Consider the following 20,276-nt stretch of genomic DNA (forward strand, 5'->3'; position numbering starts at 1 on the left):
AAACATTTCGATTAGATCCCCGTTAACCAATTTTCAGTGATCAGGGCATAAGCCAAGGGTACCAATTCTTGAAAATGCAGGGATGAAGCAAGGATTTTGTTCTATTTTTTGTATAAAGATGTAAAAAGGCAATTTTCAAAATTTCAAGGGTAATTTTCGCTTGAGAAAAACAAAACATCAATCTAAAGGTATTTTTCTTCATCTAATGGGGTATGTTTATCCCCTTCCTGTAGGTGCGCTTACATAGAAAATGGTAAAAAGCAAACCAATGATTAATTACACTGATAAAGAGTATTATAAATCTAGTGATTTCTAGTTATTTATAGTCAATAATCTAGTGATTTATCTGCTGATTGGGTGATTTTTCAACAAACTAGTGATTTTTGTTTTCACCGCACAGCAGCGCTGTTTAGCAGTAAATTTGAAATAAAAAAATGCAGGACTTTCAACTTGAAAAAGTAAAAGATTATTTATTAGCCTGTCATTCCACAGATGAGAAGTTATACCTGAAATATTATATTTCAGCCTATGAAGAACTAAACAAGTAAATATTTTAGAACTTCTTGACGAGACTAATATTAAAGTAAACTAGCCTAATAACCTAGGCTATCAGATTCCAAAATTGCCACAGAAGGCTAAACTATGCCTAGATGACGCCATTCAAATATAAACTTGTTGAGTTCAAAAATTAGTTATAAATTATGATTCCTCCTTCAAAGAAAACAGTATAGATATAAGATAGGGCAATAGTTTAGGAAAATTGGGCAGCCTGAATTTGCAGTTTACAACACAATTTAGTTATGATGAAAGGAAATTGGTAAATTTTTACCAAATCATAATATTGACTTACAAATAAGGGGAATATACCACTCGATGCCTTTTATTATGCTCTTTACGAATATAATAGGCTAATCAATTTGGTCAGAAATGAATTCTACCCGCACCCCTATTTATACCAATTCAGGGTAGCCTATATATTTGCACATTAGGGGGGTGAGGATAAATTTTATTTCTGATGTAAATGAGAGGTAAGATTAAACTTCCCCCCTTCCCTAATGTGAAAATATATACCCTGAATTGGTATATATAGGGGCAGGGGATAAAATTTATTTCTGACCAAAATGATTATTATATTTGTAGAGAGCATAAAAAAAGGCATCAAGTGGTATATTCACTTTATCTGTAAGTCAATAATATGATTTGGTAAAAAATTACCAGTAAATATATCATCTAATGCTTTTTTTATTCTCTTTTATAATTAAATAATTGAATCTGGAGCAGATTTTTTTGGAGCCCCTAAAGGGTTAAAATGCTCAAGTCTGCCCCCCCCCCCCCTATAGCCACTAAAAGTTGAAAAGTATGTTTAAAAAAATGGCTAGTGAGAAAGGATGGTACTTATGCATTACATCTTACACAAAAAAGAAGTCAAGTGGTAAATTTTTTTGCAAATCATATTATTGACTTATGAATAAAGTAAACATACCACTCAATGCCTTTTTTTTGCTCTTTCTAAATGTAAAAATCATTTTTGTCAAAAATGTATTGTACCCCCACCCCTAGCCTATATATTGATTCAGGGTGTATATTTGCACGTTCGGGGGGTGGAGGTAATGTTTAAATTTACCTCCCATTTACACCAGAATTAAAATTTACCCCCCCCCCCTAATGTGCAAATATATACCCTTAATTGGTATATATATAGGGATTGGGGGTAAAATTCATTTCCAACAAAAATGATTATTATATTTGGGAAGAACATAAAAAAAGGCATTGAGTGGTATGTTTACTTTATTTGTAAGTCAATAATATGATTTTTGAAAAATTTACCAGTCAAGTGTGGTTAATACTAATGAAGTAAAATAAAATAGGATGAAAATATAATAGTTTAGAAACAAATTTGGGCTGTATATTTGCATGCACATTAGGAGCAGATAGGGGGGGGGGGTTAAAGCATAGCATATATTACATACATAACCTAACCTTACCTAGGTACCGCCCCCCGCCTAAACCCCCTAAAAACAATAGTTTAAATATTGTAAACACAATGAGAAACCATGCTTTGCAATCCATTTCTCTATTGCAAATATCCATTTGGCTGGTTTCCTTTAGTGTTTCCCAATACAGTATATAGCAGTTTGTAAGATATAATGCATAAGTACCAAAAAGATTGTAATTTGTTGCTGATTTAGGAATAGTAGTTATAATTTTCCTCAGTCTTAAAAGTAAAACATTATTTAGAAAACAAATTGGCAGAAATTTTTTTAAAAGAGCTATAAACCCCTTGAAAACATTTTGAGTTTTGCTGTAATGTCATTTTTGAAGGGTTTCTAGCTCTAAAAAAAATATGTAATTTTTTTTCTAAATAGCATTTTACTTTTAAGACTAAGGGAAATGATAATTACCATTCCTGGATCAACTGCATATGGCATATTTTTTTCACTAAGCAGTTTTTTTAAGACATGTTTTTAAACCTTTGGCAGCTATGTACTGTTTTACCTTTTGGGGCCCCACTAAAGGTTCAAAATGGAATTTGTCCCTGAAACAAATATTGAACTATAGAAGAGCATAAGAAAAGAAAAGATATCAAGTGATGTAATTGTTTCCATCCTAGCTAAATTATGTTGTAAACTGACAAGTTGCAAAAAGTTGCTCTTCTGAATGAAATGTTACAATAAAGGATAAAGGTGCAGAGTAGTGGCTCTCCAGCACAAATCTTCTTAATAAATCAAAAGTATTTCTGGGCAATACATACAATATCCTATATCTGACATAATAGCATGATGAACATAATACCTGATTCCTTTTTTATGCTCTTTCTAAATGTAGCCTAACCTACTTATCAATCCATTTGCAAATGTACTTTGACCCCACCAAATGGTCTCCATTATATTGCTTTAATAACTCATTAGCTTCCAATGCTTCCATTTGGGAACATCTCCTTTAATTTTTTTGCCCAGAAAGTACCAACTTTGGCAAGTATTAAGCTTTCCATAGACATCTAAGGGTATTTAGTAATATCCCCAAATTTTATGTTCCTTGAATTAGAATTGGTTGAGTTTTCAAGATTTTTTAAAATCTAGCTCAAATTCAGTTATTTTGTGAACAAATAGTTTTGGTTGAAATACAACCAACTATGAGTGTTTGAAACATCTTGATCTAGGAGACAAGGTCAGTCACATGATAAACATGTCTGAATTTGAGTTTTTTTGTCACTTCTAGGGTAAAACTATTTTTGCTATGATCATATAAGAAACAGCACAATATGCTTCTCAGAATGATGACATCAGCTTTACATTGAGCTTTGAAGAACTTGACAGTTTCTTTGGGAATTGTCTTACTGTCAGGATATTGTTGTTTTTCTTACTGAAAGAATGTGCTGGTCCCAGTCAGACAACTGGGACCATCTGGTGTGAGTTGATTGAATATTCCCCCAAATCTCTATTTAATGAAGTATTATCACTTAACTTGAGTTTAATTTCTATTGCCTCTTGAACAACTTTAATACCCAAATCATTACTAGTGAGTGAAGTGGTTTCAAAAACTACTGCATGGCAGTGATCATGATTAGAATTTAAAGCCTTAGCAATAGTATCTTAATGCTGTTGCAGGTGTTTTACAAATTTTGGTGGATTCTACCTGCATAATAACTGCTGTAATGCATGGTATTTGATACACTCCTCTTTGACTGGTGTTTTATCTTTGCCAGAGTTTAGGGAAATTCATGATTTTTAAAGGATTTGTAAAACCTACATACATATTATTTTGTATACAAATTTTTTTCAATTTTGTAGTAAACTTTGGTATGTATGGAATATAATTAAAATAATGGAAGGTACAATTACAATGAAATTAAAAAAGTTGACTCTGCTATAAGTAGCCATGATTTTGAAAACACTGGCTTTGCTATAGGCCAACTTTTTGAAAACACATTCTCAAATCATTACTAGTGAGGGAAGTGGTTTCAAAAACTATTGCCTGGCTACAGAAGAATCAAAAGATCATGGTTAGAATTTAAAACCTTAGAAATAGTATCATAATACTGTTGTAGACTTTTCCAAATTTTGGTGGAGTCTATCCACATAATAATTGCTGTAATCACATGGTATTTGATACACCCCTCTTTGACTGGTGTTTTATCTTTGCCAGAGTTAAGGGAAATTCATGGTTTTTAAAGTATTTGTAAAAACTACATACATATTATTTTGTGTACAAACTTTTTTCAATTTTGTAGTAAACTTTGGTATGTATGGAAGATAATTAAAATAAAAGAAGGCACAATTACAATGAAATAAAAAAAAGTTGATTCTGCTATAAGTAGCCATGCTTTTGCAAACATTAGCTCTGCTATAGGCCTACTTTTGAAAACACATTCCTCATTAGTAATGATTTGGGTATTAAATGTTCTTTTGAGAAAAAAAGAGAATTTTAAAGTAAGGGTTCTAGCCTACCTCACCCTTCTACCGCTTTTTAGAGGTCTTTTGCAGTTTTTTGAACCTTGGCTATTCAACAAAAATATTTACTATGTTATCCCAGCACAACAAGTATCAGATGAGCTGAACCCTTTCATCCCTGGATTGTGATAGGGCCAAACTTTCATCAGTCAAATAAGATTAAAATGAAAAAAAAGGAATGAATTTAGGATTCTCTAAGGAGTAAAAATAGCCCTAGGTCACATTTTATGTATTTCATTCTGGTAAGAGACACTGTCAATAGTTGATCTTGTTTGGTGCCTAGTAGGATAGTGGGTTCCATCAACAGACCAGTCATGCAAAAAGTGGGTTAGCAAAGTAGCAATGCTACCTGGCAGTTTTCAAATTTGTTGGCAGATTTTGTCTGAAAATACCATTTTTACATATAAAAATAATTTTTGCTCAAAGAAAAGCTGTCAAAACACAAGTTGTGCTCTGCCATGCAAAAAGGGGGATAGCATAATAGCAATGCTACTTGGCAGTTTTCATGGCCTAGTAAAATTTGCTGGCAGATTTTGTCTGAAAATACCAGTGCTTCCCCTATCCCTGACTTTTTAGGGATTTCCTAAAAATCTGTCTTCTTGAAAAAAATTTGGTTCCCCAAAAATCCCCATTTTGTTCATTGATGCAACACGGTTATTTTAGACAGCTCGACCTTGAGTTTAAATTTGTTTTCTTTTGCTATTCTATTTAATTTCCAAAGGTTTGAAAATATTAAAGAGTTAGATTGAAAAATTATTTTAAAATGAAAAAGGGAAAGCATGGTACCTATGTAGAGTGGGAGAGGAGATTTTGTGATAAATTTGGATATATTTTCATTATCAAGCTATGAATTTGATGAACATACCATTCAAGACCATTTTTTGTGCTCTTTCAAAATATAACCATTGTTATACTCAGAAATTAAATGGACCCTTTAAGATAATACCATTTTCTCTTATTTTCTTTTACTCAAGAATTGTGGTAGAATTGGATTTGCCATTCAAAACTTTTCCTAAATATGATCTTCTTATGGTAAAAATTGCAGCCCCTCCACTCTGCCTCTTATAATGAGACAAAATTAAGCTATAGATTATATCTAAATTTGGGGAATAGTTCATTAAACAAAAGCAACCTCAAAACATGATTCATTCAAGACTGTATATTATAGCCTAGCCGAAAGTAAAAATTCAGTTTTTATTTCCAGATTGTTTTCTTGTAAAGTTTTATATAATTTTCACAATTTTTTCTTTTTTTTTTTACAAATGGTTGGTCTTTATATCTTACTCTGCAACCTGATATCTCTGTTTGAAGATTAATTAAAAAAACTTTTCTACAAAATAAGTTTTTCAAAGAAAAGTAAAGAACTCTATTGGTGTTGTAAGATACGTGTGTCACCACTTGTTGGTGCAAAAATGGTGCTATACCACTTACTAGAGGGGGAAGCCCCCGGCGGCACCAAATATTAGTGGGATGCCCGCGCTTACCCCAACGGTTCTGCGAATATCGGATTTCTTAGCACCCAATTTACAGAATACTCTGCCCTAGGGTACAATAATATGAACGAACGGTCAATGGGGCCACTGTAAGGCCAAGGGTACCCGCCCTGGGTTACCGCTAATATATCTAACTATCTCCTAGGACCCTGTCTAGGCTAAAAAGTCAAAGATCATATAGTATAAAAAAAGCTTACTGTATTCAGTCACGCATATAACAGAACTAAAACCAAAAACTCTTACAATTAATAAAAACACTTTGAGACGCACCCTTGTGCGTCCATCATCTTTGACTGCTTTTCCTTATTGTAGTTCCGCCTTGCGTTTTTTTTCTCTCTTTTAGTTTTCTTTACTTTTACCACAGAAACAAATATTTCGTTATCAAATGGGAACTGAACTCCGACATTTGGTTTTTCATATTGTACTAAAATTTCTTGAACTCTACGAGGAAAAGGTCATACAATAAATTTCGTCTCCTTTTGGACTGGTACAATGAGTGTATTTTTTTTGCAAATATTTTTCGGCATCTCCGACTCTTTAAAGGTGTTCTCAAGTTTTCCATTTTCTAGAAATTCTCCCGAAAAACATTTTCGCGCGTCTCATTTTCAACAATCTCTGGCCTTTTTACTTCTTAATCCCATTTTTGTGGATTATCAACATTTTGAACACGCGTATCAAACATTTCTTTTTTCCGACAGGGCGGCGCAGCCTCCCAATTTGTTTTATGGGCCGGTCCACCTCCCCCTGTAGTCAACGAAGTTGTATATTTTTCCGTCTTAGCATTTAATGTCTGGTAATTTTCATTTTCTCGCGATTGATTCTTAGACAATTTGTTGTGGCTATCCAATAGCCTTGAAGTTAGTTGTGATAAAATCTCACTTTCTGGAATTCCCCAGCGGGCTTCTATTAGGCCTATCATGGTTCTTTTAAACTCTTGGTGATATCTTTCCTCTTTCTTTCTAGCTATTTTATCATTATACTTTTTTCGTTCTCTGGCTATTCTATCAGCCTCTTCCTTTCGTTCTCTGGCTATTCTATCAGCCTCTTCCTTTCGTTCTCTGGCTCTTCTCTCTCTCTCTTTCTTTTCAATCTTCCCCCTCTTTTCGTTCTCTGGCTATCCTCTCTTTCTCCATGAAATTTAATAGTTGTTATGTTGTATCTATTTGAGTACTTTTTTGCGAGACCCTACTGGATCTCGATTTAACACTGCTCCTTCTACTCGGACTACTTTGATTCCGTCTGTCATTATTTCTTCTTAATTCATTTTCTGAATCTGTTCGTTCTCTATCCGTAATTTCTTTGACCCGTAACTCCCCTTCATTTCGCACAGCCTCTGAGGGGTGAGTTCGTCTTGTTTTTTCACAAATTATTTCTTCCTTGTTTATTTCGTACCCCCTCATTTTACCGCGTATACTTCATTCCGATTATATTGTATCTTAATCAATTAGTCAGTCTTGGCAAGTTTAACAATTGGCACACGCAAAAACTATGAAACGCAATTACTATTGTTTATATCCGCTCCGTGTAATGAGATTCAGCAATTTTTCAAATAACCGGGGTATATAGACTTTATTATAGATTAACGATTTCTTTTCCAGCAAGAAGTTTCATACAAGAGATATATATATCCGAAAAACAAATTAACAAGGGTTTGACGCGAAAACTAACTGAAAACTACATAAAAATTCAGTCAATGAATTAGCTGAACTAAACTCAGACAGGGGAACTATCCTGTAAAACAAATCTCGTATCCTCCCTGGATACTCGTACTCCAAATATAATCTCCTCCTAGGCAGATTACTCAATAGGACAGGTGCCTCCCACCTTCCTTGTCCAATGTGCGCACAAACTGACAAATCCTCCTAATTTGTCATCTTCAAAAATCCTAGTACCTTCGTCACTGAAGATTATATCGAAGCCCGCCAATTCACTCAAATATAACACAAGTTTCAACGTGTTCTTATCTGTCCTTAAACCCTGTAATACTTTTCAATACGGATATTCCCCCGCTGTAAACTCAACTCAATTAATTTCACGTTATTCTTTTTTATTTTTGTCTAACCAGGCACAGCCCATTATAGACCTTCATAATTCTATTTATTGATTGCGTATTTTTGTCTCTTTATGTATAATCACAATAGGCTACTCTGTAGGCTAAATTAACTTGTCACTTCGAAAACGCGAAATTCTTTTACTATCAGTGCTGTTGATAGCTCCTTTTCTTGCTGCCGCCAGTATTATACCGGTAGGTTACGATGCCACCAGTATTGGTGTGGTAAGTTACAAGTGTCACCACTTATTGGTGCAAAAATGGTGCAACACCACTTACAAGAGGGGGAAGCCCCTGGTGGTGCCAAATATAAGTGGGATGCCCGCGCTTACCCCAACGGTTCTGTAAATATCGGGTATGTCAGTACCCAATTTACAATATACCCTGCCTTAGGGTACGATAACTTGATCAAACGGTACGGTCAAATGGGACACTTTAAGGCCAAGGGTACCCGCCCTGGGATACCGCTAATATTTCTAACTATCTCCTAGGACCCTACGTAGGCTAAAAAGTCGAAGATCATATAGTATAAAAAAAGCTTACTGTATTCAATCACGCATATAACAGAACTCAAACGGAACTAAAACCAAAAACTCTTACAATTAATAAAAACACTTAGAGACGCGCCCTGGTGGGAACACCTCTGACCAAAAGTGATGAATAGCCGAATTAAACTGAATTTTCCGCATCTTTTGAAGTTTTTTAAGCCGTAATTTTAAACTGTTTGTCATCGCTCACCCTGCTTTTTAAGACATTAGCTAATTAATGGATTCTTTAGACATATCGTAATACAAGCTTTCCCGGGATTTAGATATTTAACATAAATGAGTTAAATTTTTTAAAAAGGATATTTTTCTGAAACAAAAGGGGCCAAAGGTCCCAACAAACTCCATTAAACAAAAACTGAGCAAAAATAAAATCAAATAATCTACCAAGCGTGAAACTGCCACAAATCAGCATTGATAAATAAATGAAACCCAAAACAAACAGAAATTACAATAAATAACCGAGTCAAAATCAAAACGAGCAGAAATTAATATAAGTTGGGCGCAAAACCCCTATGCCTTCCCAAGGCCAGAACAGAATTTGTACTTTACTGAAAAAATATAATTGATTTTACTTTTATAACTTTAATAAATCAAATAATATTAACATTTTGATTACTAAATATCAGTATATGTATATTAAACTGACAATGCACATTCATTTGTATTTTTTTTGGGGGGGGGGGGTGTCATTCTCAAAGACCCAATTTCCAGAACTTTTTACTACGTTTAACAAAATGACTATCTAAAAATTTTGACTGGATGTGTTTGGAGGAATGGTGGGCATGAGAGGGAGGTTAGTTATGCTCCAATCACTTTCAACTATTACAAAGGGCACTAGCCCTCTCAATTTCCAATTGAATGAGCCCCTTTTGAAGTTTTACGACAACTCTATCTATAAAATACTTATATGCCCCCAGGGCAGAACTCACAACCTTTGCCCTTGGGGCTCTGGGGGGTTTGTCATCCTTAAATACATAATTTCCAGAACTTTCAACTACGTTGAACAAAATGTCTATCTCTAAACTTTGATTGAATGTTTTTGGGGAAATGGTGGGCCTAAGAAGAGGTTTAATTACTCTCCACTCATTTTCGGCTATTAAAAAGGGCAATTTCAATTTCCAATCAAATGAGCCCTTTTTGAAATTTCTATAACAACTTTCTATATAAACTTTATATGCCCCCAGGGCATAACTTACCACCCTGGCCCTGAAGACTGTGGGGGGGAGGAGGGGTTGTCATCCTTAAAGACCAAATTTCTAAAACTTTCAACCACGTTGACTAAAAGGGTTATCTAAAATATTGATTGGATGTGTTTGGAGAAAAGATGGGTGTGAGAAGGGGGTTAGTTACCCGGAAATCACTTTCGACTATTAAAAAAGGCACTAGCCCTTTGAATTTCCAATTAAATGAGCCCTTTTTCAAGTTTCTACGACACAGATTTCAATGAAAACCTAATATGCCCCCAGGGCATAACTTATAACCCTTTCCCTGAAGACTGTGAAGTAAGTGTCCTGCTCAAGGGTATAATTTCCTGAACTTTGAACTGCGTGGATCAAAATGGCTATCTCATAATCTTTATTGGATGTGTCTGGGGAAATGGTGGGCGTGGAAGGGGTGTTAGTTTCTTTCCAATCACTTTCGACTATTAAAAAGGGCACTAGCCATTTCAATTTCCAATCGAACGAGTCCTTTTTGAAGTTTCTTCGACATACGCGTTATATAAAAACCTTATATGCCCCATGGCATAAATTACAACCCTTGCCCTGAGGGCTGTGGGGAGGGGGGGTTTTCATCCTCAAAGACCTAATTTCCAAAACTTAAAATTACGTTGAATAAAATAGCTATCTCAAAGTTTTGATTAGGTGTGTTTGGGGAAAAGGTGGGCGTGAGAGGCGGGATAGTTGCCCTCTAATCACTTTCGACTATTAAAAAGGGCAATAGCCCTTTGAATTTCCAATCGAATGAGCTCTTTTTGAAGTTTCTACGATAACGCATTCTATAAAAAACCTTATATGCCCCCAGGGCATAACTTAAAACCCTTGACCTAAGGGCTGTGGGGGATTGTCCTCCTCAAAAACATAATTTCTATCTGGAAATCAACTTCGCTCAACAAAATGGCTATCTCAAAATTTTGATTGGATGTGTTTCGGGAAATGGTGGGCTTGCAAGGGGTGTTAGTCGCCTTCCAATCACTTTCAACTATTAAAAAGGGCACGAGCCACTCCAATTTCCAATTGAATGAGCCCTTTCTACGACAACTTCTTCGATACGAAGTGCCCTGCTCTAAAGGAAAAAATTAATAAATAATACATTGTGCCAACATCGTTGGCAATTTCCAATCGAATGAGCCTGTTTTGAAGTTTCTACGACAACGCCTTCTATAAAAACCTTATATGCCCCCAGGGCATAACTTAAAACTCTTGCCCTGAGGGTTGTGGGGGAGTGCCCTCCTCTTTACTTAAACTCCGTTTCTTGTCTTGTTCTCGAGTGTCTCTGTTCTTTACTTAGGCAACGCGATCGCGCTGCCTATGATTTATACAACAACTTTCTATATAAACCTTATATGCCCCCAGGGCATAACTTACAACCCTTGCACTGAGGGCTCTGAGTGGGTTATCATCCTAAAAGACCTAATTTCCAGAACTTTCAACTACGTTGAACAAAATGGATATCTCAATATTTTGATTGGATGTGTTTTGGAAAATGGTGGGCGTGAGAGGGGTTAGTCGCTATCCAATCACTTTCAACTATTGAAAAAGGCACTAGCCCTTTCAATTTCCAATTGAATGGGCCCTTTTGAAGTTTCTACGACAACGCTTTCAAGAAAAAATTTATATACCCCCACGGCATAACTTACAACTCTTGCACTAAGGGTTCTGAGGGGGTTATCATCCTAAAAGACGTAATTTCCAGAACTTTCAACTACGTTGAACAAAATGGATATCTCAAAATTTTGACTGGATGTGTTTGGGAAAATCGTGGGCGTGAGAGGGGCGTTAGTCGCTATCCAATCACTTTCAACTATCAAAAAAGGCACTAGCCCTTTCAATTTCCAATTGAATGAGCCCTTTTGAGGTTTCTACGACAACGTTTTCAATAAAAGCTTTATATGCCCCCAGGGCATAACTTAAAACCCTTGCCCTGAGGGCTGTGGGGGGAGGGGTTGTCATCCTTTAAGATCTAATTTCCGAAACCTTCAACTACGTTGAATAAAATGGCTATCTAACAATTTTGATTGGATGTGTTTGGGGAGAGGTGGGCATGAGAGGGGGGTTAGTTGCCCTCAAATCACTTTTGACTATTAAGAAGGGTACTAGCCCTTTGAATTTCAAATCAAATAAGCCCTTTTTCAAGTTTCTACAACAAAGATGTCAATAAAAATCTTACATGCCCTCAGGGCATAACTTATAACCCTTGACCTGAGGGTTTTGGGGGAGTGTCCTCCTCAAAAACGTATTTTCTAGCTGGAAATCAACTACGCTGAACAAAATGGCTATCTCAAAATTTTTATTGGATGTGTTTGGGGGATTGATGGGCGTGGGGGGGGGAGGCTAGTTCCCCTCCAATCACTTTCGACTATTAAAATGGGTACTAGCCCTTTGAATTTCCAATCGAATGAGCTTTTTTTTGAAGTTTCTACTACAACACCTTCTATAAAAAACCTTATATGCCCCCTGGGCATAACTTACAACCCTTGTCCTAAGGGCTGTGGGGGATTGTCCTCCTCAAAAACGTAAGTTCTATCTAGAAATCAACTAAGCTGAACAAAATGGCTATCTCAAAATTTTGATTGGATGTGTTTGGGGAAATGGTGGGCGTGCAAGGTGTGTTAGTCGCCTTCCAATCACTTTCGACTATTAAAAACGGCACAAGCCACTCCAATTTCCAATTGAATGAGCCCTTTCTACGACAATTTCTTCGATACGAAGTGCCCTGCTCTAAAGGAAAAATTAATAAATAATACATTGTGCCAACATCGTTGGCAATTTCCAATCGAATGAGCCTGTTTCGAAGTTTCTACGACAACGCCTTCTATAAAAACCTTATATGCCCCCAGGGCATAACTTAAAACTGTTGCCCTGAGGGTTGGGGGGGGAGTGCCCTCCTCTTTACTTAAACTCCGTTTCTTGTCTTGTTCTCGAGTGTCTCTGTTCTTTACTTAGGCAACGCGATCGCGCTGCCTATGATTTATACAACAACTTCCTATATAAACCTTATATGCCCCCAGGGCATAACTTACAACCCTTGCACAGAGGGCACTGTGGGGGTTATCTTCCTAAAAGACCAAATTTCCAGAACGTTCAACTACGTTGAACAAAATGGATATCTCAATATTTTGATTGCATGTGTTTTGGAAAATAGTGGTCGTGAGAGGGGTCTTAGTCGCTATCCAATCACTATCAACTATTAAAAAAGGCAATAACCCTTTCAATTTCCAATTGATTGGGCCCTTTTGAAGTTTCTACGACTACGCTTTCAATAAAAAATTTATATACCCCCACGGCATAACTTACAACTCTTGCACTAAGGGTTCTGAGGGGGTTATCATCCTAAAAGACGTAATTTACAGAACTTTCAACTACGTTGAACAAAATGAATATCTCAAAATTTTGATTGGATGTGTTTGGGAAAATCGTGGGCCTGAGGGGCGAGAGTTATCATTCAATCGCGATAAAGTATTAAAAAAGGCACTAGCCCTGTGAATGGTCATGTGTGGGGGCCCTTTCAAAGTCACGTCTACAGTTATTTCAGTAAAAACTCTGAGTGCCCCCAAGGTCGAGATAACAGCCCCAGCCCTGACGATTGTGGGGGGAGGGGTCTTCATCCTTAAAGACCTAATTTCCAAAACTTTCAACTACGTTGAATAAAATGGCTATCTAACAATTTTGATTGGATGTGTTTGGGGAGAGGTGGGCATGAGAGGGGGGTTAGTTGCCCTCAAATCACTTTTGACTATTAAAAAGGGTACTAGCCCTTTGAATTTCAAATCGAATGAGCCCTTTTTCAAGTTTCTACAACAACGATTTCAATAAAAACCTTCTATGCCCTCAGGGCATAACTTACAACCCTTGCCCCGAGGGGTGTGGGGGAGTGTCCTCCTCAAAAACGTATTTTCTAGCTGGAAATCAACTATGCTGAACAAAATGGCTATCTCAAAATTTGGATTGGATGTGTTTGGGGGAATGATGGGCGTGGGGGGGGGAGGCTAGTTGCCCTCCAATCACTTTCTACTATTAAAAAGGGTACTAGCCCTTTAATTTCCAATAGAATGAGCTTTTTTTGAAGTTTCTACGACAACACCTTCAATAAAAACCTTATATGCCCCCAGGGCATAACTTAAAACCCTTGCCCTAACGGTTGTGGGGGATTGTCCTCCTCAAAAACATAATTTATGTCTGGAAATCAACCACGCTGAACAAAATGGCTATCTTAAAATGTTGATTTTATGTGTTTGGGTAACTGTTGGGCGGGGGGGGGGGCTAGTTGCCCTCCAGTTACTTTCGACTATTAAAAAGGGCACTAGCCCTTTGAATTTCCAGTCGAATGAGCCTTTTTTGAAGTTTCTATGACAACGCCTTTTATAAAAACCTTATATGCCCCCAGGGCATAACTTAAAACCCTTGCCTTGAGGGTTGTGGGGTAGTGTCCTCCTCAAAAACTTATTATCTATCTGGAAATCAACTATGCTGAACAAAATGGCTATATCAAAATTTTGATTGGATGTGGTTGGGGGAATGATGGGCGTGGGGAGGGGGGCTAGTTGCCCTCCAATCTCTTTCTACTATTAAAAAGGGCACTAGCCCTGTGAATTTCCAATCAACTGAGCCTTTTTTGAAGTTTCTACGGCAACCCCTTCTATAAAAACCTTATATGCCCCCAGGGCATAACTTATAACCCTTGCCCTGAGGGTTGTGGGGGAGTGTCCTCCTCAAAAACATATTTTCTATCTGGAAATCAACTACGCTGAACAAAATGGCTATCTCAAAATTTTGATTGGGAGTGTGTGGGGGAATGATGGGCGTGGGGGGGGGGGCTAGTTGCCCTCCAATCACTTTCGACTATTAAAAGGTGGTCTAGAACTCTCGATTTCCAATCAAATGAGCCCCCTTTGAGGTTTTAACGACGACCCCTTCCATATGAAGTGCTCTGCTCTAAAGGAAAAAATAATAAATAATACATTTTTCCAACATTGTTGTCATATGCCCCCAGGGCATAACTTCAAACCCTTGCCCTGAGATTTATAGAGTAGTGTCCTCCTCAAAAACATATTTTCTATATGTAAATCAACTACGCTGAACAAAATGGCTATCTCAAATTTTGCTTGGATGTGTTTTGTGGGGAATGATGGGCGTGGGGGGGGGCTAGTTCTCCTCCAATCACTTTTGACTATTAAAAAGGGCACTAGAACTCTCGATTTCCAATCAAATGAGCCCCTTTTGAAGTTTCTACGACGACCCCTTCCATATGAAGTGCCGTGCTCTAAAAGAAAAAATAATAAATAATACATTGTGCCAACATCGTTCTTATATGCCCTCAGGGCATAACTTAAAACCCTTGCCCTGAGGATTGTGGGGGAGTGTCCTCCTCAAAAATATATTTTCTATCTGGAAATCAACTACGTCGAAAAAAATGGCCGTCTCAAATTTTGATCGTACGTGTTCGGGGGACTTATGGGCGTGGGGGGGGGCTAGTTGCCCTCCAATCACTTTTGACTATTAAAAAGGGCACTAGCCACTCCAATTTCCAATCGAATGAGCCCTTTTCGAAGTTTCTATGTATGATTGATCAAATACTTCGTGGCAATGAACTGCATGTCAATTGACCCAACAGGAACCAAAACTCTAAGAAAAGCAACTACAAAACAAAAAAGAGCTGTTTTCGTTTTTAATATTCTTATTTTTACCAGGAGACGTATCTCTTCTCTTCTGCAAGAAGGGATGTATCTCTTCTCATGCATCTGCTTTTTAAAACTTGTTCAAACTAAAAGCTCATCGAGTTTTAATGTTGCTATGTAAAAGTTTACTTTTAAGTTGTTGTTATCCTTTGCCCTTTTGGACAAGTTTTTACTTTCTTCACTTCTCTTCAACTGAAAACGAATGTTTGTCCAAATCTTGCACAAATAGCCAAATTCTCTCAAACTATTTATTCGACAGTTGAAAGAATCTTAAAAGGGCTGGTAGCTATCAAGGTGTACATACAGTTAAAGCAGGTAATTGGAAAACTGGAACATGGGAGATTAGTGGAAGCTGTCAAAAAACATTTTTTTCTGCTAAAGTATTGGCTGCTTTTGGAATTTTGCTACTAGCAGCTTTTGAAATTTTTGCACACATGCACCAGACCTAACAGAAATGGCAGGAAGTAGATCTAATCTAAAATTTTTAGGAGATAGAGAACAGATTGATTCCAAAGAACTATGCCTAGAATGGTTTGGATTATTAGTACCAACACTTGAACTAGAGCAAAGTGACCAGCTTTTGTGTCCTTGGCTATTTTAATTTTTACTGGTATAGTAACCACCCATTCATAATGCTAAGATCCACAACATGGAGAGGGTTTGCATTTGTCATTTCTTTGGATTGAAGTTAATCCTATTTAATTCCAGGAGCATTTTGCATTAGTCTACTGCAGCCATGAACCTATTATATTCTTTAATTGCAAAGGGGCATGGAACATCAGTTTCTGTCTTGGAAGACATGTGCCTCTGCTTTGTGAGTGTCAGTTGGGTGAGTGCCATCATAGCATGAAATAAGATAGACTAGCTGGTTGACAAAGTATTTTAATCTATGTAGCTGGATTCAATTTCTACCCTCCATTCATGCCATCTTCAACCATGGCACTTCTAAGAACGTGACAACTTTGAGTGCAAGTTCTTTCAGCCTGTTATGGCAAGTTTCTGAATATACATCATCCTTCAACAGCTGAACAAGAGCTAAGGATGAGAACCAACTGTATTAATATAGCTTATAGTTCTGCTTTTTTTATGTGCTTTGCAAGCCTAGCCACTCTGCCAGAAGAAAGTTTAAGGCTGGATCTTTAGACACTGCTGTTGCCTGTATAAACTACTATTACTATCAACTCACCACAGCACCAAGCCGCCTGAGGCCAACGCAGCTATGCATTCTCTTCCTCCATCCCAATCTATTCAAAGCCTCCTTCATTACACCCTCCCAGGAAGTTCCCATTCCTTTTAAATCTTTCTTAATGACTTCCTCTAACCCCAACTGTGGACAAACTGCTTCCCGTTTAGCCGAAGATGGTTGTCTGAAAAGGACAATCTTTGGGAATCCGTCATCCTTCATCTGCAGAACGTTCCCTAGCCATCTCAACCTTTGCCTCAGTATACCCCTAGAAAGAGGGACTAAACCACTTTTTTCACACAACCTACTGTTTGAAATACGGCCAGTCATTCAGGTACCCAGAACAATCCGTAGGCAATTTCTCTGCAAAACATCTAGCAAATCTTCATTCACTTTTCAGAGCGCCCATGCTTTCAATTCAATTCAATTTATTCAAATAAAAATAAAACATAACACCAATAATAATAAGGATCATGGAAGGGAACTTGTTTAGGATCATGACAACAAAGAATGAAAATGAAGAAGAGAGAAAAAAAGAAAAAAGAAAGAGAAAACACAGATAATTAAAGCAAATTGATTAAAAATTTAGAGAATCATAATACCAAAGTTTAGACACATTGTTATACAGCGTGAGAAAACTTGTGGATAGCTCAACACTGGAGGGTATTATATTCCATTGAAGTATAGATTTACAAATGGGAGATTGCTGGGCAGAACTAGAAACACAGTTGGGGTCAATGAAGGAACGGTTGGATGAACAGAGACAGAGGTTTTCAGAATTATTACTATTAAAATAAGATAATAATAGGGGAGAAAGATTTTTATGGTAAGCAGAGTATGGTTCCATTGTAACTGAACCACCGTGTGACTTAATCTCAGGAAATTGAACCTCTGTAACTCAGCCATCATAAAACTGAAACCCCGTGAAGTGGAACCAACATGCAATTGAACCACCGTGCAACTGAACCCCCGTGCAACTAAACCCTCGTGCTACAGAGCCCTCATGCAACTCAACCCCCTTTAACTGAACCTTCGTGCAACTCAACCCCATTTAACTAACCCCCCGTGTAACTGAACCACCATGGAACTGAACCACCCTACTGCTGAACCTCCGTGCAACTGAACCACCGTGCAACTGAACCCTCGTGCATCTCAACCACCATACTTACATTTGGTAAAACACAAGTTAGAATCTTTATACGTTCAACCTTGTTGGAATTGTTTGGTTTTTTAAGTCTTTATATAAATTATTGTCAAGATGATTTATAAAAATGCTCTGTCTTGTTGTCACAAAAACAAAGAAAATCGGACATCATAACCTCTTAAATCCAGATTTATTTCTCTTTTTTATGTCTGTTAATGGGGGTTCCCTTCAACCTGTCACTTTCTATGGGTCGAAGCGTTTATCCCCTCCCCCGAGGAAAATTTCCCCCCCCCCCTGGAAAATACCCCCTTCGCGGAAATTATGGTTTTCAAAATTTAAAAATCTTCTTTGAGTCGTGTTATTTTTTAGTTTAATTGAGAAATTCCAAGGGTAGTGGAAAAGAGGAAATTATGTGTAAATCTTGCCCCCCCCCCCTCGGTTCAAATACTTTCTTATGGAAAATCCTCCAGAAAACCCCCACGCAAAAATTTCCGTATGTTTCCCAATGATAAATACTATCTGTAAGCAATTGTCAAATCAAAAAACTTAAAAAGAAACTGAAACTTCTGCAATGGGGTTACCTGATTGTTTTGTAGCTAGGAAGAGAGGGAGATATCTCAAAGGGTGCATTTTGATGCCAAAACAGCTCAACTCTCATTGAGCCTCCAAATAAATACAGAATTAGCTCTAAGGGAGAGAGGACCAGAAGGATGGAGGTAGAAATTGTTTGATAATTCCCAGGCATTTCTAGTCTTTTTTTATAAGCCGGAAGTGATCGGAGACTAACCAACCGCAAGAGGTATTTTTTTTTTTTTGTGGGGGGGAGATTTTCCGCGGGTAAGTATTTTCTGGGGGGTGGGTATTTTCCGCGAGGTGCTATTTTCTGCGGGGTATTTTCCTTAAGGGATGTTTTTCGCGGGGGGGGGGGGGGGGTAAACGGCGGCTCCCACTGTCCACATACTGTAATTTTTTTTACCACTTTACTTATTTTGCTGTTTTCATTTTGTGGTATTTTCTACGCTCGTAATTGTTTATCGTTTGGTTTGAAAAAGGTTAATTACCTTCGGCAGAGCCGACACAAAAGCTACTGTCTCTTTGTGTTTGAAAACTTTTGGTTTGATTTTTTTTTTCTTAGATGAATCAGGCCTTTCCCGAACGTTGAGTAATACAAATCTCTGCTGAAAATATCGGAACTTTGAGAATTTAGATAACAAAAAAATCGCTTTTTGTTGCGCTTTCTTTAAATTAAATAAAAAGATTCTTTGAAAAACAATTTTTCAAAGATAAGTAAACCAAAGACTATATTAAACCAAACCTATATTAAACCATATTAAACCAAAGACTAGCATAAATAAATTCCTATAATAATTCAAACCCAAAATGATCAGTAATTACTAAAAAAAAAAAAAAAAAAAAAACCAAAACGAAGAGAAGTTAAAACAAACGATCATAGAAAACATGGGGGTTTTGGGGAAAACAAAAACAGGAGCTATAGAGTTACCTGCTGAGCCCCCGTTTAATTCAAGCCTCCTTTAACCCAACCCTCATTTAAATCAAATCCTGAACCTAAGTCAAGGCCTAAAAATAAGTTTGAACTAAGGCTAATTAAAAGCTCAAAATCTATTTCTCGCTTCGTTTGCGTTTTCTAACTTGTATTATTCATCAGTGTAACCCCTAAACCCTCTAAACTGAATGAAACTTTCAGGATTGGGCCTATCGCCAAAAGCATGGCCCGATAAAGTGTTTATTTTGGTTTTATTGCAAACTAGGAACTTTTCATTAGGACTTCGGTAAGAATGTGCCAAGGGGCAAATAAACGCATCGATTTTACAATTACAACCGGTTCTCAAAGCTCTTTCAGTTTGACTTTTAAGTTATGTAAAAGCATTTTGGTGTGTCTGTGTCATTCTGATATCTGGATTTGCTATAACTAAATCTCAACGTGGTGGAAATGTTCTAACCTTGAATGGACATGAGTACATTTTCCATAGAAACTTTAAGAATGGCTCCATCTTATGGGGATGTCGCAAGTATGGTACATATAAATGTTCAGCTACTATACCAAAAAAAATGAACAAATTGTGACGCAACCACGTGACCACTTACATTCTGGTGATCCATTAAACATACAAAGGAATCAGGTTCTAGCTGAAATTAAAGGTGCAGCCGCAGCAACAAGGGTTTCTACTACAAATGTCCTAGGTGTACACTTGAGAAATTTAAATGAAGATGTATGTCCAGACTACCAAAAAGCTCAATTGAATCAACTATTCGCAGAGAGATGCGGAACAAAACATTTGAACAAAGAGAGCCACAGTCATGCACTTTTTCGATTCCCCAAGAATATAAGGATTTAGTTCTCACTGACTCAGCACTGAGGAGAATATGATGACAAAAGAATTTTGGTTCTGGGAAACAATAATATGGCGAAACTTCTTGAAAGATCGAAATTAATACTCTGTGACGGAACCTTTAAATACGTACCACGTGTATTCTTCCAACTTTACACTAT

General features: G+C 37.1%; 1 protein-coding gene across 1 annotated transcript in view; it reads left to right on the forward strand.

Annotated features, from left to right (window-relative positions):
* The first annotated feature begins 434 nt into the window (after positions 1-434).
* Positions 435-20,276, forward strand: part of LOC148951143 (ceramide-1-phosphate transfer protein) — a 123,756-nt gene continuing 103,914 nt past the window's right edge. The window contains exon 1 of the mRNA XM_089090661.1: positions 435-544. Coding sequence (XP_088946787.1) covers positions 435-544 — 110 coding nt within the window. The remainder of the gene's footprint in view (positions 545-20,276) is intronic.

The sequence above is a fragment of the Artemia sp. Qi Xiang Cuo genome, chromosome 6, assembly GCF_049724085.1.
Source record: "Artemia sp. Qi Xiang Cuo chromosome 6, ASM4972408v1, whole genome shotgun sequence".
Lineage (NCBI taxonomy): Eukaryota > Metazoa > Arthropoda > Branchiopoda > Anostraca > Artemiidae > Artemia > Artemia sp. Qi Xiang Cuo.